This window comes from Opisthocomus hoazin, chromosome 4 (genome assembly GCF_030867145.1).
Source record: "Opisthocomus hoazin isolate bOpiHoa1 chromosome 4, bOpiHoa1.hap1, whole genome shotgun sequence".
In the NCBI taxonomy this organism is placed as follows: Eukaryota; Metazoa; Chordata; class Aves; order Opisthocomiformes; family Opisthocomidae; genus Opisthocomus; species Opisthocomus hoazin.
In genome coordinates this window covers 93,695,475-93,723,072 of record NC_134417.1, presented here as the reverse complement: position 1 = coordinate 93,723,072, position 27,598 = coordinate 93,695,475, and the positions used below count along the sequence as shown (strand labels likewise).

At 50.4% G+C, this 27,598-nt stretch overlaps 1 protein-coding gene across 4 annotated transcripts in view; it reads left to right on the top strand.

Moving 5' to 3' along the window:
- Positions 1-27,598, top strand: part of KIF9 (kinesin family member 9) — a 34,720-nt gene that overhangs the window by 2,890 nt on the left and 4,232 nt on the right. Inside the window, exons 3-20 of one of the 4 annotated variants that reach the window (XM_075419963.1) lie at positions 1,748-1,892; positions 3,432-3,532; positions 4,138-4,303; positions 4,439-4,545; positions 5,878-6,102; positions 8,638-8,721; positions 8,843-8,935; positions 9,669-9,816; positions 10,667-10,731; positions 12,278-12,355; positions 13,720-13,788; positions 14,231-14,335; positions 15,753-15,808; positions 18,001-18,091; positions 19,821-19,951; positions 23,098-23,306; positions 24,986-25,165; positions 26,846-26,961. In XM_075419963.1, the coding sequence (XP_075276078.1) occupies positions 3,437-3,532; positions 4,138-4,303; positions 4,439-4,545; positions 5,878-6,102; positions 8,638-8,721; positions 8,843-8,935; positions 9,669-9,816; positions 10,667-10,731; positions 12,278-12,355; positions 13,720-13,788; positions 14,231-14,335; positions 15,753-15,808; positions 18,001-18,091; positions 19,821-19,951; positions 23,098-23,306; positions 24,986-25,165; positions 26,846-26,961 (2,019 nt within the window). In that variant the 5' untranslated portion in view covers positions 1,748-1,892; positions 3,432-3,436. Of the gene's footprint in view, positions 1-1,747; positions 1,893-3,431; positions 3,533-4,137; positions 4,304-4,438; positions 4,546-5,877; positions 6,103-8,637; positions 8,722-8,842; positions 8,936-9,668; positions 9,817-10,666; positions 10,732-12,277; positions 12,356-13,719; positions 13,789-14,230; positions 14,336-15,752; positions 15,809-18,000; positions 18,092-19,820; positions 19,952-23,097; positions 23,307-24,985; positions 25,166-26,845; positions 26,962-27,598 lie in introns of those variants that run through there. The other 3 variants (XM_075419964.1, XM_075419962.1, XM_075419966.1) reach the window with 3 other exon arrangements.

The following is a 27,598-nucleotide window of genomic DNA, read 5'->3' as shown; positions in this document are numbered from 1 at the left end:
AGCACTGCAGATGGGGCCTCAGTGGGGCAGAGCAGAGGGGGAGGAGACCCTCCCTCGCCCTGCTGCCCACACTCCTCTGAATGCACCCCAGGAGACCACTGGCCTTCTGGGCAGCCAGGGCACGCTGCTGGCTCATGGTCACCCTGTCGTCCCCCAGCACTCCCAGTCCCTCTCCGCAGAGCTGCTCTCCAGCAGCTCAGCCCCAGCCTGTACTGGTGCCTGGGGTTGTTCTTCCCCAGGCGCAGGACCCTGCCCTTGCCCTTGTTGAACCTCATCAGGTTCCTCTGTGCCCAACTCTCCAGCCTGTCCAGGTCTCGCTGGATGGCAGCACAGCCTGCTGGTGCATCCACCACTCCTCCCAGTTCTGTGTCACCAGCAAACTGGCTGAGGGTACGCTCTAACTCTTCATCCAGGTCATTGATGAAGAACTTGAGCAAGGCTGGGCCCAGTACTGACCCCTGGGGAACCCCACCAGTTACCGGCCTCCAACCAGACTCAGCAGCGCTGATGCCAACCCTCTGAGCTCGGCCATTCAGCCAGTTCTCGATCCACCTCACCGACCACTCATCCAGCCCACACTTGCTGAGCTTCCCTGTGAGGATGTTATGGGAGACCGTGTCTCCTTCCCATCTTCTAATGTTGGTAGATACTCCCAGGAGGAATTGCTTTTGTCCTAACCCCAAATAGGCATTGCTGCAGGGAGGAAAATGCCGCTCATTCTGAGTTTGTTCTGTCTCTCACTGATTTGTAGTAGAGTTTTTCCCTGAAATTTTCCTTTGCTCCTTTCTCCTGCTGTGCTTCTTGCTGCAGCTTTGCAGAAATTAGGCGAACAGTTGGACTCCATCATCTTAAGGGTCTCTTCCAACCTAAACGATTCTGTGACTCTAAACAAAGCGCCTGCCCCTCCAACGCTGGGTTATGTTTGTGTAGCAGAATTTTGTGATCTCCAACAACCCCGATAACCAGAGGAGTAGCATTTCCACGCTGCTTACCGACTTTAAAACTCCCCATCTGTTTCCGTTTCGCTTTTAACCCTGATTCAGCAGGAGGGTTGGACTGGATGACCCACAGAGGTCCCTTCCAACCTCTACCATTCTGTGATTCTGTACCTGTGCTGCTCCTGCCTTTATTTATGTGGTGCCGGCAAATATTTTGGCAGCTTGGTGTGCGTGACGCTTAGAGGCAATCCTTATGGTGACGTCTGAGTGCTTCTTCCCAGTGCTGGGCTCCCCACTTCAAGAGAGATGAGGAGCTACTGGAGAGAGTCCAGCAGAGGGCTACGAGGATGAGGAGGGGACTGGAGCATCTCTCCTAGGAGGAGAGGCTGAGGGAGCTGGGCTTGTTCAGCCTGGAGAAGAGAAGGCTGAGAGGGGACCTTGGAAATGCCTCTAAATATCTGCAGGGTGGGGGTCAGGAGGACGGGGCCAGACTCTTTGCAGTGGTGCCCAGCGACAGGACAAGGGGCAACGGGCACAAACTGAAGCCGAGGAAGCTCCAGCTGAACCCGAGGAAGAACTTCTTCCCTCTGAGGGTGACGGAGCCCTGGCCCAGGCTGCCCAGAGGGGCTGGGGAGTCTCCTTCTCTGGAGATATTCCAGCCCCGCCTGGCCGCGGTGCTGTGCAGCCTGCTCTGGGTGACCCTGCTTGGGCAGGGGGTTGGGCTGGGGGATGCCCAGAGGTCCCTGCCAACCCCTGCCATGCTGGGATTCTGTGATTCTGTGATTCTTTATCGCTGTGCTTTCTCACAGATGGTTTATTTGAAGACCGTCTCCGCTACTGAAGAGATTACGATAGCGGTAACCCAGCACCGCTTTGGATACCGCAGCGGGCATTGTGTTGGCATCGCCGTGGTAGTCTAGGGAAAGGACAAGGCGCCCACGGTAGCTTTACCAGGTAGTCATTCAAATGCTGGCCTCTATTTTAAATAAAGAGAAGTCTTGGTTCAGCTCACATCTCTACATTTCTTTTTAGAGCAGGCGCAGCAGATAAGGCGATGGAGAGATCGCAAACAAAAATATTTAGTATACAAGAAATACAAAAGATTTTGTCTGAAACCAGAAGTTGTTGGTAGATACTACCCAAACTGTCTGTAGGAAACAGTCGAGGGAAAACACAGCATCTGCATGTCCTAGGGATTTAAAAATGCTCAGTCCGTGTTTCTCAGGTGGGGCTTTAGCAGCTGGATGTGTCCTATGAGTCCTCCTCCGGGGGATTTTAGTCCGCGGGTCCTCCAGCCTCGCCAGCCATTGGCAGCGACTTGCTGAATTCCCACTGACCAGAAGAGCAACACAAGAATTTCACCAGGAGCTGTCAGGCATGTGGCTTTTTTTCCTCCTGGAAACTTAAAGGTCAGGTGTTCGTTAGGCACTCACAGATACATTTTTGCGTGTCAGTGTGAAGAAGGGGTTACGAAGATAGGAGAAATGAGTATTCAACACAGACTGTAAAGAAGGATATTGCTGCTCAGAGCGTGGGAAATGTTGGCATACCAAGGGGCTGCACGGCCTTTTGCAGTGCTGTGGAGCTCCTGTAAGCATGGTTTCGCCTGTAACACGGCTTCCTTGAAGCCTCTGAAGCTGGAAACAAAGCTTTGGGTGAACTGACAGTGCAGAACAGCAGGCTGTGGAGGGACTGATGGTACAGAATCATAGAATCACAGAATCATTAAGGTTGGAGAAGACCTCGAAGATCATCAAGTCCAACGGTCACCCCAACACCCCCATGCCTGCTAAACCATGTCCCCAAGGGCCACATCCAGGGGTGTTTGAACCCCTCCAGGGATGGGGACTCCCCCACTGCCCTGGGCAGCCTGGCCCAAGGCCTGACCACTCTCTCAGCACAGACATTTTTCCCAATCTCCAAGCTGAACCTCCCCTGACGCAGCTTGAGGCCATTGCCTTTCGTCCTGTCGCTGGTTCCTGGGGAGCAGAGACCAACCCCCGCCTCACTACAACCTCCTTTTGGGTAGTAAAGCCTTCACACAGAGAAAACACTAGACAAAAGAAAATCCATCCCATATTCCTGCAATTATTTTGCTTTGCACGGCCTAGAGGAAGAAAAGCTTGTGTTGTCAAGCACCAGTATGCCTGATACACACAGACTCACAGAATGTTTGGGGTTGGAAGGCACCTCTGTGGGTCACCTAGCCCAACCCCCCTGCCGAAGCAGGGTCACAAGAGGAAAGCGTGATCAGTGAGACCCTTCTCTTTCGACACGCTCCGTTTTCTTCAGCACAACAATGCCGGAAAGAAGTTTCAAAAACTGTGTACCCACAGTTGTCCTTAATAAAGGGTTGAAACTGCAGCTGAACATTTGTCAACACTTTGCTTTTAAACTGGACTACTCTGTAGCTGGCCTTTTCGTAACAAATAACATTACTTTTCATTTTAGGGAGCGTAACGTTATGGATTTTTCCTTTCTTTCCCTCTCTAGTTAGAATGGATGCAGCAGAGAAGAGAGTCCATGCATTTGTGCGAGTCAAGCCAACAGCCGATTTTGCTCAAGATATCATCAAGTTTGGGCCAGACAAGAAGGTAGAGAAAAAGAGACTGCAATCGTGAAAGGTTTGGAACTCAGGTTCCGTTGTGCCCACAGAAACGCAGAATTCTTCCATGCCTTAAGGCCGTGCAGAACACTTTGGTGCACGTTGAGTCATGTGTTCCTGCTTGCTGTCCCCTGCGCTGATGGTGCCTCGTGGTTTTGTATCAGCAAGTGGGACTGTGGAAAAGGTACTTCTCGTGGTGTAGTCACTAGGGAAAACCCTCCGAAGGACGGGGACGCGGAGTGGTCCTGGAGGAATTCCCAGTGGTAACCACAACTCCAGCCTAAGAGGTCTGCCCGTGGTACGGTCTATTTCCATCCTCCCATATGCAAGTTCCTCCCCTCATCTTCTCTTGTTTAAATAAGAATTTCTCTGGCACACAGGATCAGACACGTCACTGAAAAGTAAACAGATGAGCTTAGCCACATTCCCTTTTTTTGGAATATCTATTACCAGAAAATACCATCCAGCTCAGGAAAACAATACCATTCTTGGTGCTGTCTTTTCTACCTATCTCCAGGTCTTCAGTGGTTTGGGGTTTTTGCTGCTGAAACTCTTCGTGGCTATTGAAGTTATCTTTGTCTCTTTGGGTTTCAGAGCATCGATATCTACATCAAAAAAGATGCCAGGAAGGGAGTTGTGAATAACAGGCAGACTGACTGGTCCTTCAGGCTGGACGGCGTCCTTCACAATATCTCCCAGGAACTGGCGTATGAGATGGTGGCTCAGAAATTGGTGGCCGACGCTTTAATTGGCTATAACGGTAATTTGTTGCTATTTTTATTATTTTGACAAGAAGTGGAGATTTGATCTGAGGGAGAGATCCTTATGATGTTCCACCTGAGAAATGCAGAGGTTCCCTCCTGAGTTTATTCTTCTGCTTCTGAATCTCTTCTAGGCACGATAATGTGCTACGGGCAAACGGGGGCCGGCAAAACTTACACGATGACGGGAGCCACTGCCGAGTACAAGCACCGAGGAATCATACCCCGTGCTATACAGCAGGTACTGGATCTCAGTGGGAAAAGAGGCTGGAAGGACATCTCTTGCATCAGCTCTTGCTGATACTCATGAAAGTGTTTTAACATGGTGAATATCAGAATGTCAGGAGGATGGGGCCAAGCTCTTTTCAGTGGTGCCCAGCAAGGGGCAACGGGCACAAACTGAAGCTGAGGAAGTTCCGTCTGAACATGAGGAAGAACTTCTTCCCTCTGAGGGTGATGGAGCCCTGGAACAGGCTGCCCAGGGAGGTTGTGGAGTCTCCTTCTCTGGAGATATTCAAGACCCGCCTGGACAAGGTCCTGTGCAGCCTGCTGTAGGTGACCCTGCTTCGGCAGGAGGGTTGGACTAGATGACCCCCAGAGGTCCCTTCCAACCCCTACTATTCTGTGATTCTGTGTGATTCTGTAATATGTTCTATGTTTATCTCCACCAGACCTTTTTTTTTTTTCCCCAAGCGGTGATCATTAAAGAAATCGAGGAGCCCATAAAACATAGTTACTTTGTACCTTTGTTTTCCTACCCCGTGACCTTGTGCACTGACAACGGCGACGTTTCAGAGCGTTGGGATGGAGTTGGCTTGAAGCGCGCCGCTATGTCGGTCCCGTTGCTGCACAGTCCCCTCCCTGTCCAGAGGCACACGTTGCTGGCTGCTCTGAGGGGGCAGGTCTGCTTATCTTTAGGCAGCGATACGTCCGAAGGCTTGTCTTCAGGCAGCGATACCGGTAACTGCTCTCCACTCCCACAAAGACAACCGACACGCGGCGAACGGGGCTGACATAACGCGCACAACCTGGCACAAGGGCAGGAGGAATTCTCGAGTTACGCTTCACTGTCATCTGCAGAGGTTGCTCCTGTTCAGTTCTCCAAGCTCGTGTAAAGTTCTTGCTGCTTGCCAAATGTAAGCAGACCTTCCACAGTGGTGTTTTCAAAACAGTCATTTTGAGAAATTGTATTAAAACTGTTGACCTGGCCCTGTCAGCCCTCAGGCCACCACGGTGCAGAATTAGCTACATGCACGCAGATGCACTTCTAGCTGCTCAGAAAGTTATAAATAGCTCCTCCTCCATAAATAGCTAATATCACAGAATATCACAGAATATCACAGAATATCACAGAATAGTAGGGGTTGGAAGGGACCTCTGTGGGTCATCTAGTCCAACCCTCTGCCGAAGCAGGGTCACCCACAGCAGGCTGCACAGGACCTTGTCCAGGTGGGTCTTGAATATCTCCAGAGAAGGAGACTCCACAACCTCCCTGGGCAGCCTGTTCCAGTGCTCCGAATAATTCTGTTTGTGAACGAGCACCGCCACAGACAAGCTCTTTGTCTTTGTCTAGGTCTTCAAAGCAGCTGCCCATTCCGTTGATCCATTCTTCACTGTCCGAATATCCTACCTGGAAATCTACAACGAGACCTTGTGTGACCTCCTGTCCACCACGACAAGCAACGGGACCAGTGACACGCAGATGGCTGTGGTGGATTGCCCACAGGGGGTATATGTGAAGGGCTTATCTATACATTCAGTTAGCAACGAGGAAGATGCTCTAAATCTGCTTTTTGAGGCAAGAGAAAATAAGTATTACGGTTTATCTGATTGTTATATTTAACAATAAAGGGGACCTTATAAATGCTTACAAATATCTGCAGGGTGGGTGTCAGGAGGATGGGGCCAAGCTCTTTTCAGTGGTGCCCAGCGACAGGACAAGGGGTAATGGGCACAAACTGAGGCACAGGAAGTTCCGTCTGAACCCGAGGAAGAACTTCTTCCCTCTGAGGGTGACGGAGCCCTGGCCCAGGCTGCCCAGGGAGGTTGTGGAGTCTCCTTCTCTGGAGATATTCCAGCCCCGCCTGGCCGCGGTGCTGTGCAGCCTGCTGTGGGTGACCCTGCTTGGGCAGGGGGTTGGACTAGATGACCCACAGAGGTCCCTTCCAACCCCTACTATTCTGTGATTCTGTGATTCTGAGATCCTAGACATCCCGAAAGACTCGTGTTCCTTACCCTGGTTATCACCTAAGGCTGTCAGTGAGTGAGTTAGTACAAAGTGTGCGATATTTGGGATCTTTTTAGACCCACCAGCTGCCCCACACTGGATTTTCTTCCCCAAAACCACACCTGCCTGTCCTAGCTATGTCAGTGCTCCAAGAAAAAGAGCCTTGCCAGCGGCATCTTTGGCAGATAGGTTGGGACGGTCATGGCACACGTGCCGTTCGTCAGACTTTACAGCAGGGACGTTCACACGAGGCGTTGGCTTTGTGAAGGGAGTTTGCTTACTTATGCCTGCATCTTTCTTTTACTTGTGGATGCTTTAATTGACAAGAAAAACATAAATAAATATTTGGTTCTGTCTGCAGGACGCATACTCTTAGTAGGAGCCATCTGGTGTCCTGAAAATCTTTGGGTTGCCGTTTTAATAACGGGACTGTGGTGTCCTAAGCTCACCTCTGTGATTGGCAGGAACTCCCATGTTCTTTTTAAAGAGTAGAAGGATGATGATAATGCAGCTTAACTCGAGATCTGCTGACACTAGCAGTGCGAGTGATGCCTGGGGATCCGTTCAGGTCCTTGGAATAACTGTGTTCAGCTTTGGGCCCCTCACTCCAGGAAGGACCTGGAGGGGCTGGAGCGTGTCCAGAGAAGGGCAGCGAGGCTGGGGAGGGGGCTGGAGAAGAAGTCTGCTGAGGAGCAGCTGAGGGAGCTGGGGCTGTTCCGTCTGGAGAAGAGGAGGCTGAGGGGAGACCTTCTCGCTCTCTGCAGCTCCCTGCCAGGAGGGTGCAGTGAGGGGGGGTTGGTCTCTGCTCCCCAGGAACCAGCGACAGGACGAGAGGCGATGGCCTCAAGCTGCGTCAGGGGAGGTTCAGCTTGGAGTTTGGGCAAAATGTCTGTGCTGAGAGAGTGGTCAGGCCTTGGGCCAGGCTGCCCAGGGCAGTGGGGGAGTCCCCATCCCTGGAGGGGTTCAAACACCGTCTGGATGTGGCCCTTGGGGACAGGGTTGAGCAGGCGTGGGGGTGTTGGGGTGACGGTTGGACTTGGTGATCTCAGAGGCCTTTCCCAACCTTAATGATTCTGTGATTAGATGAGCTCTGCCTGTGGTTCTAAGTTCACAGAGAAAGCCCCAGGCTTTGAGGAGGCTGCCCGCTACGCTTTGACTCTTCATCTGTAGAGTGGGGTTGATAGTATTTACCTAGAGATCTTCGCCTTCATTCTTGCTCTTGGATTTGAAGTCCCCCAGTGTGGAGCCGGTCACTGACCCTCAGCTCTCAAAGGTCGTTGTCCTTTGCGAAACCCGTCGACAAGCGCACTTCTGCCCCGTGAGCCTTCCGTTTCCTTTTCTGCCTCGCCGGCCTGGCAGCACAGCTCTGTGATAGACCAGCACTCCTAACGAGCAGCTGCAACATCATTTCCAATGTTGCTTTCTTTTCCTGTAAGCAGGCATTGCAGCTTCGTGGCTGGGTTCTATGTGGGAGTTTTCTATGACATTTGAAGCGTGGGGAGCTCTTTGGTTTTCTAGTCATCAGGAAACCGAAACAGCCAGGGAGGCATTGCCGCTGAACGAGGCTCTCAAAAAGCCGCAGTTCTGCGAGCTGAGCCTTGAAAGTGGAAATGCAGACAGTGTGGTCTCCGGTAAAAGGCATTATTACAGCGAGCAGCGAGCTTTACCAACCGCACCGTGAAGTGCTCGGGGAGGCCTTTGGGTGAGAAAGCGAGGCAAAGACAGAATCACAGAATCACAGAATAGTAGGGGTTGGAAGGGACCTCTGTGGGTCATCTCATCCAACCCTCCTGCCAAAGCAGGGTCACCTACAGCAGGCTGCACAGGACCTTGTCCATGTGGGTTTTGAATATCTCCAGAGAAGGAGACTCCACAACCTCCCTGGGCAGCCTGTTCCAGTGCTCCGTCAACCTCAGAGGGAAGAAGTTCTTCCTCATGTTCAGACGGAAAAAAGACGGTGAGCTCCTGCTCTGACGGCTCTGGCCAACCGATCGGCGGTGCAGGCTGTGTGAAGGTTGAACCACTCTTTGTTTAGCTGTGTGGATTCCTCATTTCCCTTTATTCTGTTTAAAAACGCTGTCTTCAGTTCTGACTTTTGATTTACAGGGCGAGACCAACAGAGTGATAGCAGAGCACGCGCTGAATAGAAATTCATCCAGATCCCACTGCATCTTCACTATTTATATTGAGGTAAGGGCTCCAGCAGTTTTCCTGGGGACTCAAATGGCTGAGGATCTCTACGTGTCTGTTTTCTCCTGCATTTCAGTTTTGTCTACTCTTTAAGTACAGTTTATATTCTTTCCTCCCTCAGTCTCGTTTCAGAGTTTTCTCCAACATCAAATGCATTAACTCGAAAATCAACTTAATAGATCTGGCGGGCTCAGAGAGACTGAGCAAGACTGGAGTAAGTAATGGAAGAAATACGGCGCTCCACGGTGACGAGTCCAGTAATCAGCACGGTGGAGGTGACGTTGCGGGTTTTCCCCACAGCAGAACTCAGCCGGTGACGAACAGGAGAGGCTGTGACAAATTGGAAGTCACATTAACGTATCGGGGGGAGCCGAGTTGTTCGTGGCTGATGCGTATCATTTCTAAGTCCACGCATCCGTGACTCCCGTCCTGCGTGTGCCTCCTGCCCTGACCCACACTCAGTTAGTTTATCTGACTCTATCATTTCTCCACAAAAGGAAGGGCCAGCGCCATCAATTATTAAGACAAAGAACCTCTGGTTTTCCTCTTCATTCCATGAGTGACGGTGCAAATCCCCCGCTTCTGGTCATGGCAAACTCTTGACGCTTCCTTAGAGCGTTAGGGCTCAACCCCTGAAAGCTCCTCGCGTCCCGTGTGGATTCTGTATTGATCAGAATAGAAATCACATCAGCCCTGTGACAAACGTGTGATTTACCCTTTGGGAAGGAAAGCCAGTGGTCCTGGTGGACTTGTAATGAAAAACTGAGGTCTCTGAAAACTTGTTTTCAAGCTGAAGAAAGATCTTGATCACCAGTTTATTGGGTCTGAGTTAGCTCCTTACCCTCGCAGCCAAGCAGAGTTGTACCCTCCGTAGGGAGCAGGCTCTCTTCTGCGCTTCAGCCAGAAACACGTCTTGTGGAAGCTTTGCCTTTTGATCTTCGTTACAGTCTGAAGGACAGGTTCTGAAAGAAGCCACCTACATCAACAAGTCGCTGTCGTTCCTGGAGCAAATCGTCGTTGCCCTGGCTGATCCTAAGAGGGAGCACATCCCCTTCCGGCAGAGCAAGCTCACTCACGTCCTCAAGGACTCGCTAGGTAAGAGCTGGGGGTCGCAGCAGCCCCAAATACGGTTCCTGGAAAACAGTGTTGTTTTGGTGAGCATACCGAGTCCTGAGATCATAACATGGAAACACATGGAACTAATTTGTTATGCAAAGGGTGTCTGTTTTTCCTCATCAAACAAAACAGCAGGCGCAGGAGATGGTACAAAGCCCGCACCGATCAAGCCGGCAGAAATTCACAAAACCTTGGTTAGAATAATTTAAAAAACCTAACACCAAAACGCCCCCCAGTGTGTTACAAGCTTTTTCAGATGCTCCTGCTTTAGCATCAGGCTACGGGTGATAAACCCCAAGCTGTGGTGCATCGTGAATCCCCAGGAAAGGCTCGTGCTCTCGGAATGCAGGCTGGAGACACGGGAGGAGAAAGCAGCTGAAACCAGGCTGTAGGCATCTGTGTGGGGTAACCGAAGCCAGCAGACCCGAGAGGGACGTTGGAGGCGTTCCGAGCACCGCTCTTGTGTTGCTTTTAGGAAAGGCAGCGGCAACGTCCGGCCAGGTTCCCCGCTATCATTTAGGCCGAGGGCTTTTCAAATCCCCTGCTCCAGTTTTCCCAGTTTCAGGCTTGCACAGGTTGTACTCCCAACTTCTTACTGCATCATCACCACATGAGAAACATATTTTACCTTGGTTCTTAGGTCATTCTGTGCCGCTGTGTTGCTGTACCCAAGGGAACTTTAGAGTGACAGCTACAAACTGGCTGTGTTTTTGTTGCTTCTTTTTCTCTATTTCTGTCAGCACATAATATAATACATTCCAGAAAAGGAAACAACAAAAACCCCCACATTGTATTCTTTACTATTTTATTTTTTTTTTAATTTTCCCAGGGGGAAACTGCAATACTGTCCTCGTGGCAAATATCTGTGGAGAAGCTGTGCACGTGGAAGAGACCGTAAGTTGAACTGATTTCTGCAGAATTCAAGTCTTGTTCCTGCTACTGTTGCAATTGGCCATAGCTCGGTTTACTGAACAGTCTCTGGAGGAGCTACTGGAGAGAGTCCAGCACAGGGCTACGAGGATGAGGAGGGGACTGGAGCATCTCTCCTAGGAGGAGAGGCTGAGGGAGCTGGGCTTGTTCAGCCTGGAGAAGAGAAGGCTGCGAGGGGACCTTGGAAATGCCTCTAAATATCTGCAGGGTGGGGGTCAGGAGGCCGGGGCCAGACTCTTTCCAGTGGTGCCCAGCGACAGGACAAGGGGCAACGGGCACAAACTGAAGCAGAGGAAGCTCCAGCTGAACCCGAGGAAGAACTTCTTCCCTCTGAGGGTGACGGAGCCCTGGCCCAGGCTGCCCAGAGGGGCTGGGGAGTCTCCTTCTCTGGAGATATTCAAGACCCGCCTGGACAAGGTCCTGTGCAGCCTGCTGTGGGTGACCCTGCTTGGGCAGGGGGTTGGACTGGAGGATGCACAGAGGTCCATTCCAACCCCTACCATTCTGTGATTCTGTGGGCTGTGGCAGGAGGCCCGGAGAAACATCCCGGCTAATTCATCAGAAACACTGGATAGCTCATCTTATCTCCAAGGCTTGGAAAACCAGATTGCTCTGGCCAATCTGCTTGGTGATGCAAGCAGTTGAGTGGTAACTGGCCCAGGGGGAAAACAAGAGCTGGAAGCAGAGCAGGCACACGCAGCTAAAAGCTGAGCACGCTGGATGGTGTTAATTATTATTGTCGGTTCAACGCTACGATTGTGTTTGAAGGGTACGTCATCACGTAGTGCGGTCACTGGAGTTGCACCAGTTCACTTCAGAGCTGAGCTGGCTTTCAGCTGGTTCAGGTATCAGGGGTCACTTCCTAACTGTAAGGTTTTTTTCACCTGTGAACTTAGGAAATTGGTGAAAGTCATCCGGTGTGAGCTGGATCAGCTTCACCCCACCTGTAACATGGCGGAGGGAATCACTTCACTCCTTGCCAAGAAAATTTTACGTAGCAAAAAAACGCCTTTTATGGGGTTGTTTTCAAGGCAGAGTGTGGTTTTTGTCCTCTCCTGCTTGTGTTCTGATAGCGTCTAGGAATGTGTAACATTACTGAGGAAATAGCTGCTGTACTTTGCGTCAAGAGGAGGATTTTGAGGCGGCAGGGGCTTGCTCTCAAGATACCACAGCTGCAGGAATTAAGCTTGATGCATGCTTTGGAGTTTTTAGGCTGTAAGTTTTGTTTTGATCGGAAATGGGAGTGGGTATTTTTGAGATTGCAGCTCTGGTACCCAAAGAGCTGGCCAGAACAGAACAGAAAAGACTTAAGACAACCCCTCAAGCTGGCGAATCCCACAGAAGCCAGCGAGCTCTAGAAGATACGCTCCTGGAATGAGAAATCCTATACTGCTCCCTGCAGTTAGACAGCTCTTGTATTCCTGTGTTCTGGGATCTAAGTAGTAACAGATTATGAAAATTATATCCTTGCCGATATCTCTTTCAGTTACCTAAAAACCATGTTTTTCAGTTGTCTTCTCTTCGTTTCGCTACCAGAATGAAATGGATCACAACAGAGCCAGTCATCAGTGAGACATATGACCGAGAGGTAGGTGGAGAAGGGGAACAGGAGCAGGCGTATTTTCTCAGGTTCATTAATATTCAGCATAATAACCTTAAAAAACAAAGGGAAGTTTGGTAGTTTAATGAATTGCCACTCATCAGCCAAGCTGACACTTGCTGAATTTAGGTATATGATGAAACAGTTTAGTATTAAACCTTTTTCACTGGCATTTAATTACAGTTACCTTGAATACGGTAGAGGGTACAGTCACGCAGATTGTCACATCTTCCCTGACACACAGTAGTTCTGTCGACTGCATATATATGAGGCCTTCATTCTTCTGATAAGATTCACCTCTTAACAGAGATGGTATGTGGTGGACCGCTCCCCTGGTGCGCGGGGAAGCCATCTCCAGTCCTGCCTGCAGCCTTACACGGCATTATCCCTGTTGCTGCTGGTAACGCAACATTTTTGTGACAGTGACAATGCCTGCTCAAACAAGAAAATAATATAAAGAAAATGATTGTAGTATTTTAGACATCCTGAGTGCACTTTCACAGCTGAAACAGAGCTGGCAGCAGTAAATGCTCTCTGAATTACTGATAGCCCAAAGAACAAGTTTAGAATTCTCTGATCTGTAGCACATGCGGTGCGTGAGAACCCTGCTGTGTTTCGTGGCCCGATCTCACAGCGAAACAGCTGGGGAGTTTCCTCTGACAGCTTCCAGGAGGAGCTGCACAACAAACTGTTCCTCTTCGGTCCCTTCCATTGCTGTTGAGACGTGCGGAGTGGAAGAGAGTCGCCGCAAGAGCAGTGTTGAAGGAAGCTGTTGTGCTTTGATGCTCAACAGGTCACTTAAGAAGCAGCTCCGTATCCAGTTCTTACTGAATCCCAAGGGAGCTTCTGTACCTACAGCTTTCTGGAAACACATTCTAAATATGTGAATGCTTGAAGATTATTCCAGATGATGGAGAAATTCAATCAAATAAATCACAGGAGCCTCCCTCCTCTATTCGAGTCAATGTCAGGACTCCTACTGAGTTCAGTAAGGGTCAGAGTGGAAACCTAGGTGCTTCTTTGCTTTCAAGATAACATCTCATAGTCCAGAACCTGATGGCCCCTACACTACCAGATCAGGAAAGCATCAAATTAAAAACCAGGTGGCCCTTCCTCTGATGGCTTAGCCTGACTCCGCAGTCGGTACCCCCCAGACGCAACAGAAGCTGTCTTGCTGGAAGCTAATCAAAGGCAAAGTGATTTCCAGACTCACAACTTCACTGGTGGAAACCTGACAGCAGACCTTGGGGGAGCTGGTACACAGCTGTGATGTCCTCTGGCAGACAGTTTAATGCTGCTTTTTCTCTCCAATATCATTCAATCATTTGCTCACCCTTTTGTCTTCCTGCTAGGGTACAGTGAAGGCTTTGGAGAAGGAGATTATTCTTCTGAAGCAGGAACTGGCCATGCGTGACAGCTTGGTAAGGAATAGGCTGCAGCGTCTTAGGACCTAGTTAAGGCTTTGTCTTGCTCTTTGTTTTGCAGTAGGATCAGTTAATTCAGTGTCCAGTGTGACTGTATTCCTCTTTCTGCTTCCAGCGCTGTCTTTTGGGGTTTAGGCAAAGCTCTGAAGATCCCATGCGGTGGGACTGTGTTGTCGCTTCAGTCCCCATCCTCTGTAGATGTTTCTTTCAAGCTCTTCAAGGTCTCCTCTTGTCTGATTGACACGTGAAGGGGAATGCATTGCTTTCAGCACGCACCCAAGCCCCGTGTCCTGTTGACTCAGCTGATGAGAAATCGCCACCAGAAATTAAAGATAAGGCTTCCCGAGGCACAGCAGAGCAACGTCAGGTGTTCACCACGCTAGTCCTTGCTTCGATTTTTGTAAGTCACTGATACGCAGTTGTTCACCTTTTTTCATAGGTAAATCGTGCTCCGGTGACTTATGACCCTCTGACTGACATCCAGATAGCAGAGATTAAGTCTCAAGTCCATAAATACCTAAAAGGAGCCATTGATGAAATTGATGTAAGTAGCTTTCTAGTAGAGAAGAACTTAAATACTGATTCCATCCCATTTTACTCCAAGACAGAAGCAATGAAAGTGTCTTCTGAAGAGGCTGTCTTTAACCCAAAAAGTGCTAGAGAATTGTTTTTTTGTTTGGTTTTTTTTTGCATGTTAAGGACCGTGTCCTTGTTTTCATTCCATTTTTGCTTTTTTGGAAGCTTGAGGAGACTTTTCCTCAGCCCTGAAACCCTTTGAATTGGTTCATTTAGAACTTCTTTAAATGATTAATGTCAAAATTTTGCCCTGCCAATATCAAACTAAATCTTTGCAAGGTTTGTTGCCAAAATCCAGTTTTTTAGAGACAGGTTCATTAGGGCAAAGTTTCTCAACTTGAAACCACCCGTTGACTGCAAAGTGATTGTGAAAAGAAACAGCAAAAGCGTGCACAAACATTCCTGTGGGGGCAAACAGGAAAGCAAACCAAATGTAAGAAAACGAAAGTCAGAAATGCACCCTCCGACTTACCGTGAGGTTTTGTGTGGTTGTGAGCAGAAGCCTCTGTGACAGCAGAGCGGACGTTGCTGGAAGACTGTTTTCCAAACAGTTAGATAACCCTGGAATTTAAACGAAACACTCGGGACGCTCCCTCTCATTTCATGTCATCGTTATCTTCTCTCAAAGTCGCTGCTTTCTACCCCCAGCAGAAAGGAGTTGGAGGGGGAATAAGGACACACGTGAAAGTGTGTTTTACCTGGGCTGCAAAACGTAGATGTGGGTGAGTGTGGAGCAGGGAAGGTAGAGAAGGGCTAAGGAGTTTCACACGGGGAACGATGTCTTCAGTGGCACTGCAGAATCTTTTAGAGAGGGCTGAGAACAGAGACAGTGCATTTCATAGCTTGGTCCAGTCTCTCAGGCCATGGGAGAGCTGAGTGCAGATTCCAGCTCAGCTACAGGCTCCCCATTACTTGTCAGTCCATGCTTCTGGTCATGGTCTCCAAAAGAGAGATAGTAGCGTGGCTCGGCTCCGCTGATTTGTTATCATGGCTAAGAGGACTGAAGATCATGCTCTGGCAGTTCCGAGTACTCAGGCAGCCTCAGACAGCAGTGAGAAGTAACATCAAAACCTGCAAAGTCAGTAGATGCCATCTATGTAATTTGTAAAATTCTTGTAAATAATTCATTATCTTGATGGCTGTGCACTCCATGGAGCTCACCACAGTCTATCAGATTCCCTTCTCTCAAAAAATCTTCTCACAGTGAGCAACGCGTCCACCTCCAGCCTGACTCTCAGGTGCAGGATAAAGGTAACTCTCCCTGAGTGTGGATACCCAGCAAGTGGAAAGCAGAGTCCTCGCAGCCTGAAATGTTTGAATCAGAACAGCTGAGCACAGCGTAGAAATGCTTGCCTGTGTCTTCACTCTGTCAATCTCTTCCTCAGATAGTGAACGTCAGGCAAGTCCAGGAGGTATTTAAGCAGTTCAAACTGGTTGTAAGGTAAGATATCCAGGGTTGATGGATTTCACAGTAAGGTTTAGAAATTCCACCAGGCTTTGTCTGTGATATCACACTTACGTTGACATTGGTGAAGAATCATTTGGAAGTACAGGGAATAACCTGTAATGGAAAACACAATTCTGGACAAATTCTGCTGGCCTTTACACAAGACAACTGTTGCCTCTAACCTTCCAGTGCTCCTAAGTCACGTGCAAGGGCTCTCGATGGTAAACTTCACTGGTTTAGAAGTCTGCTTGGCAAATATACCAGTCACTGAGCATGAACTGGGCAGGATCACAGTCATGGAGGGATGTGGTGTGGGATGGGAGGAAGCGTGACAGTGGCTATTGGAAAATGTCACCAGTGGGTGATGAAAGTGGAGGCCCCATCCCTGGAAGCATTCCAGGCCAGGCTGGACAGGGCTCTGTGCAGGCTGATCCAGTTGAAGATGCTGAAGAAACGGCTTTAAACTAAAAGAGGGCAGATTTAGATTAGATATGCGGAAGAAATTCTTCCCCATGAGGGCGGTGAGGCCCTGGCCCAGGCTGCCCAGAGAAGCTGTGGCTGCCCCCTCCCTGGCAGGGCTCAAGGCCAGGTTGGATGGAGCTCTGAGCACCCTGGGCTGGGGGAAGGGGTCCCTGCTCCTGGCAGGGGGGTTGGAACCAGATGATCTTTAAGGTCCCTTCCAACCCAAACCATTCTATGATTCTGTGATTCTATGTCCCTGCTCACTGCTGGGGGGTTGGGCTAGATGACCTCTAAAAGTCCCTCCCAACCCAAAGCATTCTATGATTCTATGATAAGGTGAATGACAGGCTGGGAAAAAATCCTAAAAATGAGGACAAGCAGCTTCCATGTCACGAAACAGAAGAAAACAACAAAAGAATAAGGGTATTAGGGCAACCCACCCCCTTGCTGCCCCACCAACCTTTGCAGCAACAGTCTGGCTAGGCAGCAGAGGTGGCTGCTCACAGGAGTGACACTGGGATGTTGCTGTAGAAAATCTGCCTGCCCTCCAGAAACTTGTGTGGTACGGCCTCTGTGGTATGTCATCAGACTGGGCAGTCAGGCTTTGCTGGGACCCAAGGCCAAAATGGGTTTCATGGTAAAATTTTGCCTGATTATTATTTATTGTTCTGAAACAGTGGGCTTTAGTCTTTTTTAACTTGCAGATTCTCTAACGATTTCCAGTCTCGTATCGTGTGTTTAAGCCCACTGGCAATGCTTCACCTTTTCCCTTTCAGTGAAAATAACCCTCAGTTTGATAATCACTAGGTTAAAGTAAGGTGACAGAAGTGAATGGATATAGTAGTATTTGACCTGGACCATTAAAAGGTTCTGCTAAGTAGTAAAACAGCCATCAAAAAGCTTCCGTATCTAAAAGGCCTGAAAAGACATCATAGAAAAAGAAAGGAAGAGGAGAATGGAAGAAGGATATGAGGAAGAAATTCTTCCCCATGAGGGTGGTGAGGCTCTGGCCCAGGCTGCCCAGAGAAGCTGTGGCTGCCCCCTCCCTGGCAGGGTTCAAGACCAGGATGGATGGAGCTCTGAGCACCCTGGGCTGGTGGAAGGGGTCCCTGCTCCTGGCAGGGGGGTTGGAACCAGATGATCTTTAAGGTCCCTTCCAACCCTGACCATTCTATGATTCTAAGTTGCAGTGGTTGTGGGGAAGAATAGAAGGAGCAAGGTGGGGTGTTTTGGGATGAGATTACAGGTAAAAGATGGCTTTGGAAATCCGATACTGGCAGGTGTTACAGGTTTTGACATGTGAAATAGTCACAGAATCACAGAATCACAGAATGGTCGGGGTTGGAAGGGACCTCTGTGGGTCACCCAGTCCAACCCCATGCCGAAGCAGGGTCACCCACAGCAGGCTGCAGAGGACCTTGTCCAGGCGGATCTGGAATATCTCCAGAGAAGGAGACTCCACAACCTCCCTGGGCAGCCTGGGCCAGGGCTCCGTCACCCTCAGAGGGAAGAAGTTCTTCCTCATGTTCAGCTGGAGCTTCCTCTGCTTCAGTTTGTGCCCATTGCCCCTTGTCCTGTCGCTGGGCACCACTGCAAAGAGTCTGGCCCCGGCCTCCTGACCCCCACCCTGCAGATATTTGTAAGCATTTCGAAGGTCTCCTCTCAGCCTTCTCTTCTTCAAGTCCTCCTTGAACACAATGGTAAGGGGCTGTTTTCTCCCCTAGTCAACAGGAGCGTGAAGTGGAGGCCACATTACGAAGCAAGTACGCTCTGATAGACAAAAAGGACTTTGCTGCGCTTGCTGCTGTTCAGAAGGTAACGCCCGGTGCTTGAGCCCTGCCCAGAATCCCTCTCGGAATCGGCTCCTTTGCTGCTGAACCTTGAATTGCTCCCATTTCTCAACTTTTCCCCGTCAAAATATGAACCTCGGAGATGTTAATGGGTTGAGTGCGTCAAAAGACTTGGACGGAGCAGAGGTGCACAAAGTGGCATCGTATCAGCAGAGGGTTAGGCCCATTATCCGAGCAGAATAATTTATTAAATGAGAATGAAGAAGATGTTAACTAGAAGGTGACCTGTCTGTCATATAGAAGGCAGTGTAGGATCACCTGCCTCTGCTGAGCTCCCTCTTCTAATCCTTGTAATTTCTGGAGCAAAGTTAACAAATCGTATGTAAACCATAAATTCGGATGTGGACTCTACCTTGTAGTTTATAATCTATTTTTTATTACTTATTTCCATCTGCGAAATATTTTCTTTCTGAAGTGGTTATTTCCTTGCCTTGATTTTACCCAGTAAAGTGGATAAAGTAATCATTATCTGTTATGCAGAGTCACATACTTGTCCTGTGGCTTCACTGAAGATGTTTGGAATTTTTTGGAAGAAAGGCACGAGGGAAAATGTGAAGTACTTGTCTCTAACGAGCCTACTCAAGTCTTTATTTAAAGAAGTGGAAAACAAAGCTGAAACCTGATTTAGGATCATAGAATCATTAAGGTTTGAAAAGACCTCTGAGATCACCAGGTCCAACTGTCACCCCAACACCACCATGCCTGCTCAACCATGTCCCCAAGGGCCATATCTATGCTCAATGCCCTCCCTGTTTTATAGTTGAGGCAATATTAGTAATAGTATAGGAAAGGTAATTCTCTTACGTATCTTCACTAAACGAAGAGTTCTGGGGGTGCTTTTATTTCTGTGACACTAGACTCGAGTTATTCTCCCCCTAAGTGGAGGAGAATATCCTTCTTCACTGGATGAAGAACCGGCTGGATGGCCGAGGGCAGAGCGTGGTGGGGAATGGAGTTAAACCCAGCTGGCGGCCGGGCACCAGTGCTGTTCCCCAGGGCTCAGTGTTGGGGCCGGTCTTGTTCAACATCTTCATCAGTGATCTGGGTGAGGGGATCGCGTGCTCCCTCGGTCAGTCTGCAGGGGACACCACGCTGGGCGGGAGCGTCGATCTGCTCGAGGGCAGGAAGGCTCTGCAGAGGGGTCTGGGCAGGCTGCATCCATGGGCCGAGGCCAACTGTGTGAGGGTCAACAAGGCCAAGTGCAACGGCCTCAAGCTGCGTCAGGGGAGGTTCAGCTTGGAGATTGGGAAAAATGTCTGTGCTGAGAGAGTGGTCAGGCCTTGGGCCAGGCTGCCCAGGGCAGTGGGGGAGTCCCCATCCCTGGAGGGGTTCAAACACCATCTGGATGTGGCCCTTGGGGACAGGGTTTAGCAACCATGGGGGTGTTGGGGTGACCGGTTGGACTTGGTGATCTCAGAGGTCTTGTCCAACCTTAATGATTCTGTGATTCTGTGATTCTAAGTGGCTGAAACATTCAGTATATGAATCTGAGGATAATTTTGGCCCTGTTTTGGTTTTCACTTTATTCTTATAGATGTGTTTCTCTGAAATACTTGGCAGTGAAAACAGATCTTTGGATTAGATTGTGCAACAGGATGGAAGAGCTGCTGGGCAAGGGCTGTACAGCTTTTGTGGTCTAGACAGCTACAGCTCTAACACTTTGTGGTCAGTGTTTCATTGCTTCCTGTTCCCAGGCAGGTGTGGTCGATGTGGATGGCCATTTTATGCGGGAAGAGCGTGGACAGGATTTTGGGACTAGAACTGCTCCTTTTTCATCTGGACGTGGTGGGAAGAAGAAATCCAGGAAAAGCAATGGGCGTCCCAGGTGAGTTTAGTAGCCAGACATCTCCCCGTTCTCTCTGATAACGCGTCATCGTGGTGACCAGGTCTGGTCAGGGTGTGACGGGCAGCCCATGGAGGAAGGCAGCGATGAAGCTGGCTTAACGGGGATGAAGCAAGACCCTGAAGTGCTGTGTAGGGTGTGAGCTGTGGACACGGAGGGTGGGCAGGCCTGGAGCTGAAGAGCTTGCAGCCAGCAGAGACAGGGTTAGCTTGTGACGGGAGGTGGGGGACTGAGCAGCACGCAGGGGATCAGCCCTCTGATGGCGTCAGAAGACATGTTCAACCTGCAGTTTAAAGTGTTAGGTAGGAAGACATCTGCTAAGTGGAGAGGGAGGAGGGGACAGTGGACAGCGGAGCAGATAAGGAGAAGAGATTGTGAGAGAGAAGGGGGAACCAGCACTCAATAGTGAGCAGAGAAAGATCCTTCAATTTATAGAATTTATAGAATCATAGAGAATCATAGAATGCTTTCGGTTGGAAGGGACCTTTAGAGGTCATCTAGCCCAACCCCCTGCAGCGAGCAGGGACATCTTCAACTGGATCAGGCTGCTCCGAGCCCCATCCAGCCTGGCCTGGAATGTTTCCAGGGATGGGGCATCTCCCACCTCGCTGGGCAGCCTGGCCAGGGCCTCTCCACCCTCACTGTAAAAAATTTCTTCCTTATATCTGATCTAAATCCACCCTCCTGTACTTTAAAATCATTACTCCCTGAGTTGTATAGAATTGAATAGAATTGTATTATATTGGCCAATATTATATATATTGGCCAATATTATATATATATATATTGTAGGGAGGAACAATACATATAATTGTATATATTGGCCAATTATATTGGCCAAGCTCTTTTCAGTGGTGCCCAGTGACAGGACAAGGGGCAATGGGCACAAACTGAGGCACAGGAAGTTCCGTCTGAACATGAGGAAGAACTTCTTCCCTCTGAGGGTGACGGAGCCCTGGCCCAGGCTGCCCAGGGAGGTTGTGGAGTCTCCTTCTCTGGAGATATTCAAGACCCGCCTGGACAAGGTCCTGTGCAGCCTGCTGTAGGTGACCCTGCTTCGGCAGGAGGGTTGGACTAGATGACCCACAGAGGTCCCTTCCAACCCCTACTATTCTGTGATTCTGTGATTCTGTGTATAGAACCGAATAGAATTTTATAGAATTTATACAACTACTTTGGTGGCCAAGAGGATCTGCTTGGTTCCTCCCTGACATTTCCCCACAGTCCTTGTGTTAGGGAGGAGAGGACGGACACCCTGCGTACCAAAGTACGTTGGTGGCGGTCATCTTCTCCATCTGCTTGGAGCTCTGTCCTGATCGGTTGCTGTCGGTGAAGTCTCTGAGAATCGCAACACTCTTTGCCCTTTGGTTAGTCGTAAAAGTGCAGAGAGACCTCACATCCGGCCACAAAACCCGACACGCTCATGAAAATGTGTCGATAGCTACACAAGATCATGGCAGGAGGTGCCATATCGAGACAGAAGGGTGGGGAATGGTCAGAAACGCAGCAGTGGGCCAGTCACCTGCTTGTACCGCGACAAGAATTTAGCACGGGAGGGCAGCACTGAATTGCATTTCTTTCTGGATGGAGTTGATGGGGTAAAAAGTGCTGAGGGTACCGAGATGAAGGACTCTTGCTGGGAGGGTGTGCTCAGCAGCGTGAGGCTGTTCAGCTCACCGGAGCTCAACCAAGAACCCACACAAACCAGTCTGGACACCGCTTTTCCCATCACCAGCCACCTTTTCTTGCCAAGAGCAATCAAGCTACAAGCGATGCAGCTCCAAAGTGGTATTGAGGAAGAACTTCTTCACTCTGAGGGTGATGGAGCAATGGAACAGGTTGCCCAGGGAGGTTGTGGAGTCTCCTTGTCTGGAGATATTCAAGCCCCACCTGGACGCGGTCCTATGCAGCCTGCTCTGGGTGACCCTGCTTCGACAGGGGGTTGGACTGGCGGATCCCCAGAGGTCCCTTCCAACCCCCAACATTCTGTGATTCTGTGTGACCACCTCTGCTGCCTGTGTTGTAGACAACCAGTCCTCGCTTGTTCCTGCCACCCAGCGAGAGCATTGCCGTGAAGCTGCCCAAGAATTTATCCCTGAAGCACCTCAACTTGTCACCGTGTTCCTCCGTGTCCTCTGCGTGCATCTCAGTACTCCTCTGCAAGTCCTGTGGCTGGCAGGGAAGGCTGCTGCTGCAGCTGCAGAAGGCACAGCCCAGAGTGCTTCGAGCAGCTTGGCAGCTGGCTGTCAAAGCCGTAGCTGTGGCCGTCTGCCCAGTGGCCGCTGTTCTCGGCGCTTTGCCAGCAGTTTGGCACGGAGAGAAGTCTCACGCAGCCTTGGAGGAGTTTGAAAAATGCCCTAAAGAGGTCAATCAGGGGAAGGCACTGGTCAGAGTTTTGCTTTGACCGGTATGGACTGAGGAATGGAGAGACTTGTTGCTACCTTCTGCTGCCAGATCCAGCCCGCTCACCCAGAACAACCTTACGCAGCACAGAGCAGCATCTGTGGGACTGTGATGTTCTCCTGAGGGACTCTCCTTTTGCCCAGCGTGGGCTGTCTTGAAGCACGAGCTGGTGGTCATGGGGGCACGTTCACATCAAAGCCATTCCATGGGAAAGTTAGGATTGACACACGCCACTTCGAATTCAGTCTTTATAAATAGGCAAGGCTTAGGAGCCATGGGCGGCAGCGTTGTAGAGCCGGCCAACGCACGCAGCTGTGGGGTTTGGGTGGTGGAGGTGACTGGTCTGTGCTGGGAATCCAGCGAGGAAAGAGCAAAGGCATTTCTGTTTAACAGTAGGGAGGAACAATATTCATTATTTCTCTGAAAATTCAGACCGTTAAAAGTCCATGTTCCAGGAAAAACTCAATTCTGAGGCATCTCCTGAGGAATGTGGTTTCTACGTAGATAACTCTTTCTTCTGGGAGTAGAGCTGGGGAAAAGTGGGTACGAAGGCTGGCACAGAGACGGTAGCGGGGGCAGCTAGCGCAGCGAGGTCCTCAAAGGGCCCATTGAAATACCGACCACGAACCCCAGCTACGGCCGCTCCCGTCAACTGTGTCACGCTGCGGGGCAGAACAAACCGCCCGCCCCACGTCTGTGTGTGGTTTCTGTGCGTTCTGTTGCAGCTCCCCTCCAGCCAAGCCGGTGGCATTTGAGCAGTTTAAGGAGGAGGGCGGAAGTGAGATCAACCAGATCTTTAAAGAGAACAAAAGCATCCTCCTTGCCAGAAAGAAGAGAAGCCGTACAGTAGCCCAGAGGATCAACTTCATCAAGCGTGAGATGGAGGGCATCAAAAAGGCGCTGGAGGCTCAGAAGCAGGAGCGGTGGCAGCAGGGTAAGTCACGGTGTGGAGACTGGCCAGTGAGAATCTGACAGAAGAGGGGAGCCGCTGGTTTTGAAGCAAGTTCTGGTGGTGAGACCACTAGACCACCACTGCTGCTTGCCAGGGCAGCGGGGCAGGCTGGACTTTATGCCCTAGCTCTGCAGCTGGCCTTGTGGGTTGCCACCTGATTCCTCCACCTGAGTCCTCCACGCTTCGGCCTCATTGAGTTGTGCCGCTCAGGCTTTACGCTAGCAAGGTGAGCTGCAGTCAGATTTATTCCTCACCCCACGCTTTGATGGATTAGGCAGCGTACTGCTGAAAAACACAGGTCAGCACAGGGCAGAAATCACGGACAGCGGGCTTGTCCTTACTGTGGTGGAGACGTCCTGCATCTCCTACAGCTTGATTTCATCTAGATCAGGGTCTGGCTTATGAAAGTCAAAATCCCAAACTAGCACAGGAGAGAAAAACGGGGTAAGTGCCTTCCTACTCTGCTGCAGCAAGGTGTTTTTTAGGTGGAATATGCCTGGATGAGACTAGGAACTGTGTCAGGCTTCGTGCTCCCTGCAGCAGGGCTCCCAAGCGCCGGTGCTGTTGCGTTCTGCAGAGTTGCAGAGAAGAAATGTCTCTGGGCGAGGAGAGAAATCTGAAAGAAACGGCTTTAATAGCAGAGTGGTCTGGAGCGCTCTGCCTGTGATGGCGAGGAAGCAGCAGTGGTGTTCCTCACATGCAGGGAGGACCGCAAACCGACTCAGTTCTGCGCAACGACAGCCGTAACTACTGCCAGGCAATTAGTGGGAAGCACGAGGGAACGAGAGAGAAAGAGAATGGTCACCAGCAAGCAGGCCCTGACTGGTGAATGAGGGCCAGAGGGTCAGACCCAGTGAATGCTGCTCTGCTGGTTGCCATTCCTCTTCCTAGAAAGAGACTTTTATGACCATGCTTTTGCAAGGGGCCTTTTCCCATAGGCTCTGGTCCTGCAAGATGCAAAGCTCTTTTGGCTCAACGATGAGCAAATCAGCTTGGATCCATACCGAAGCGAGGGTCTGTCTTTCCATGGACTCGTTGCTTCTTTTGGGCCTTTGCTCTTTATTGTGGCATCTACCAACTGGTGGTTTATTGTAGAGGCTGGAAACCACAGGGATAAGCTGATTTGAGGGAAACCAAGAAGAGGAGATCACAGAATCCCAGCGTGGTAGGGATTGGAAAGGACCTCTGGGGATCATCTAGTCCAACCCCACTGCCAAAGCAGGGTCACCTAGTGCAAGTGTTTATCATAGGGAAGTAGCACTGCCTTAACTGTCCCCAAACGGCTGGCTAGCCCTTTATCTCCAAAACCCTTACCATGGCTGCCCAGGGAGTTCTTCAGTAGGAGCCATAAAGCCCTAGGTGACGCCCTCCAGCAGGCTGTCATGCGGGTGTCCTTCTTCAGAGCCCGGTTCCTCCTCTTCATCTGCACACGCCCCAGTTTGGAGAGGACTGATGTCTGAGCGGGTTCAAGGGTTCAGCAGTGATTTTGGCTCCACACCACTCCAACACTGTGTTTGTAGAAAGCTTGTCTAAGGAAATGTCAATTGTGTGGTTAACCTCAGTATAACTGAGTAACTACTGTGTGGTTCGAAGTATAATGACTGTTCTTTGTCCCTCTCCACCCTCATGAGAAACCTTCCTTTCCTTTTCTTACCCTCCAGGAGAGTATGTTGATGAGAAAGGACAGATCAGAATTGCTGAGCAGGAGTTTTTACTCATCATGAAGCTGAAAGACCTGAAGGAAGAGTACAGATCTGGTTACGCTGAGCTGCAGGACCTGAAGGCAGAAATCCAGTACTGCCAGCATCTGGTGGACCAGTGCTGGAACAAACTCATCTCAGGTACGGGCTTGCCAGGGCGGTTTCTGAATGGCCTCCAGGACAGCTGGGATGCTTGATAGCAGCTCGGTGCTGACGCATTTCACAGACACGTTGCATTTAAGCCAGGCCCCTGTCATCCTCTCTTGTCATTTTTCTTGTTGCCTTCTAGACTTGTTTTTTATTGACGACCAGAGGTTTTTTATTTGACATTAAACCGAATTGCTGCAGATTCTCTCTCACAGATAACGACGTACTGCTCCTTGGTCACGCCACTAGAAGCCATGCTGTGGGTAAAAACCTTTCCCAATGAGGTTGGCAATAATGCTCCCACTGATGGCCCTGGTTCTCACCCTTGATTTCATGTAACAGAGATGGTGGCTAAGGAACTGTGCCGGGCCAGGGCTTTGGCTCTGGATTGCAGATGTCTCCTCCGTACCCCCGTGAGATCAGCATCACTCAGGTTCCCGTGCTGCAGCACGGCTGCCTTGGCAGGAAGCAGAGCTTGGTGGTTTCAGCGTGCTCTTCACGAGTGTCTGATGAGTCACACCTCTGCTCAGGGTGATCTGCGCAAAGTCATGGTGTGCCCCGCTGCAAGCCACGCAGCTTGAGTCTGCGTAACGGGACTGCAGTCCTGCTCTATCCCCGGGTTTGTCCCATACGATGGAAGACAGTAGGTGTACGAACGCCAGAGTCCCAAACATTTGGATGCTGTGCACATGGCAACACTTTCTTTTCTACAAAGATGCCAGAGCACAATTTGTATCCATCAGTGCATCCCACGCTGAAAGAAATGCGTGGCTCGTTCCGGGAGACAGGGCCAAATCGTAATTGTGCAGAAACTTTGCCACCGGTTTCCGCTGGATCCGGGTTTGGCATTTTTTTGGGTGCTCCAGATGTTTGCTGTTTGTCTAAACATACAGGCATGGACTCACTCAATACCTGCGTCATCCCAGAGCGAAGAGGTCATCTCACAGCTGAAAGTAGGCTAAAAAAAAGTCAGTGGTGTTGCATCATGCCCACAGTGCCTAGCGAGAGCAGAGCTCTGCGTTTAACCTTGTTTTATCCTTCATGGCTCCCATGACAGAAAGCAGCTCCGTTTCTGGGGTCTGTGCTGCTCTCCCGGGCAGCACAGCCTTCTTCAGGGGCTGCGGGCTCTCCCGCTCCGTGGGGAAATGCGCCAGAGGAACAGAGCAGAGCGCAGCCACTTTCCAGCAGGCATCTGGGAAATGAATAAAGACAGAATCCCTGCTGCATCGCAGCACCTGCTGCCTGTTATCACTGGCTATTATGGGATGGAAAGCGGCTCTGCTTCTTTAGCGTTTGGAAGTGAAACCTGACCTCCAAGTGTGCTGACTGCTCCAAACAGCTAGCTCCGGGCTGGATGGCTCCCTGTCCTCCCCGGGGCACAGGAGCCATGCCGTTGTGTGGCCAGCCACCTCTCGGGCTGCACCACCCCCGGGACTGTCCCCAGGGCCAGCCACCGCGTCCCAGCCCCCTGCCTCGGCACAGCCGATGCCAGCTAACGGTGCCCTTGGTTTTTCGAACAGTTTGAAACTCAAGAGCTTGGAGTTCTGAGGTCTCGTCTAGGAGTTTAAGAGCACTGAGGTCGCGTCTGATCCGCAGGCAGGGAGCCAGAAACAATCCACCCTTGTCACTTCGGTCGTTACAGCCCTGTTTATTGCCCCTCGCTTCGCTTTGCAGAGTTTGAGATCTGGTACCGCGAGTCCTTCCTTATCCCCAAGGATGTGCAGGAAGCTCTGAAGCCCAGTGGCAGCATCAGACCTGGAATGATTCCCATAAACAGAATCACGTGCCTGGTGAGTTGTGCTGGCAGCTCTGCTGATTCTCCTCGATAGCCACGCGTGGCATGGTAATGAGGGTACAGCTAAGCCCGTGGGAGGAGGAGGAGGGCATGGCAGCTTGGCCCCTTTCTCTGAGCGGAGTGGCTGGCACTGAAATGCTATCTGCTATGATGCAGAGAGCAACTGTCTGGAGATAACATCTTACTTTCAGTTTAGCTTTACCATTAAGAGGCTAAAATAGGACGCAGTGATTGAAGTACCCCATGATCAGTAACCAGGCAAGCTGCCCAGGGGTGCGAGGGGTAGCTGGGAGGCTTGTTTCCAGTCTGTATGATCTGTAACGCTTACGGCTAAACTATTCTGTTCCGTGTTGTGGCAGCTGGTACTCAGCCAGCCCTCTGCTTAGAAACCACCCCTCTGGGGTACGCGGGGTCTTTTGTCATTCCTGACAAAGCACATTTCTCTGAAGCTTCTCATTTACCAGACTTCTTCGTTGCGTTACTCTCCCCTGAAGTCATTCCAGGTTCTGTCCTTCGCTGTTAAATGTCAGACTCAAAACCTTCACGCTGTTGGGTAGGAACGTGGTGGCAGTGCTTCCACTCTGTCTGACGTGGTGAAGTGATGCATGGCAAGGAGAGCGAGCCCACCCTGG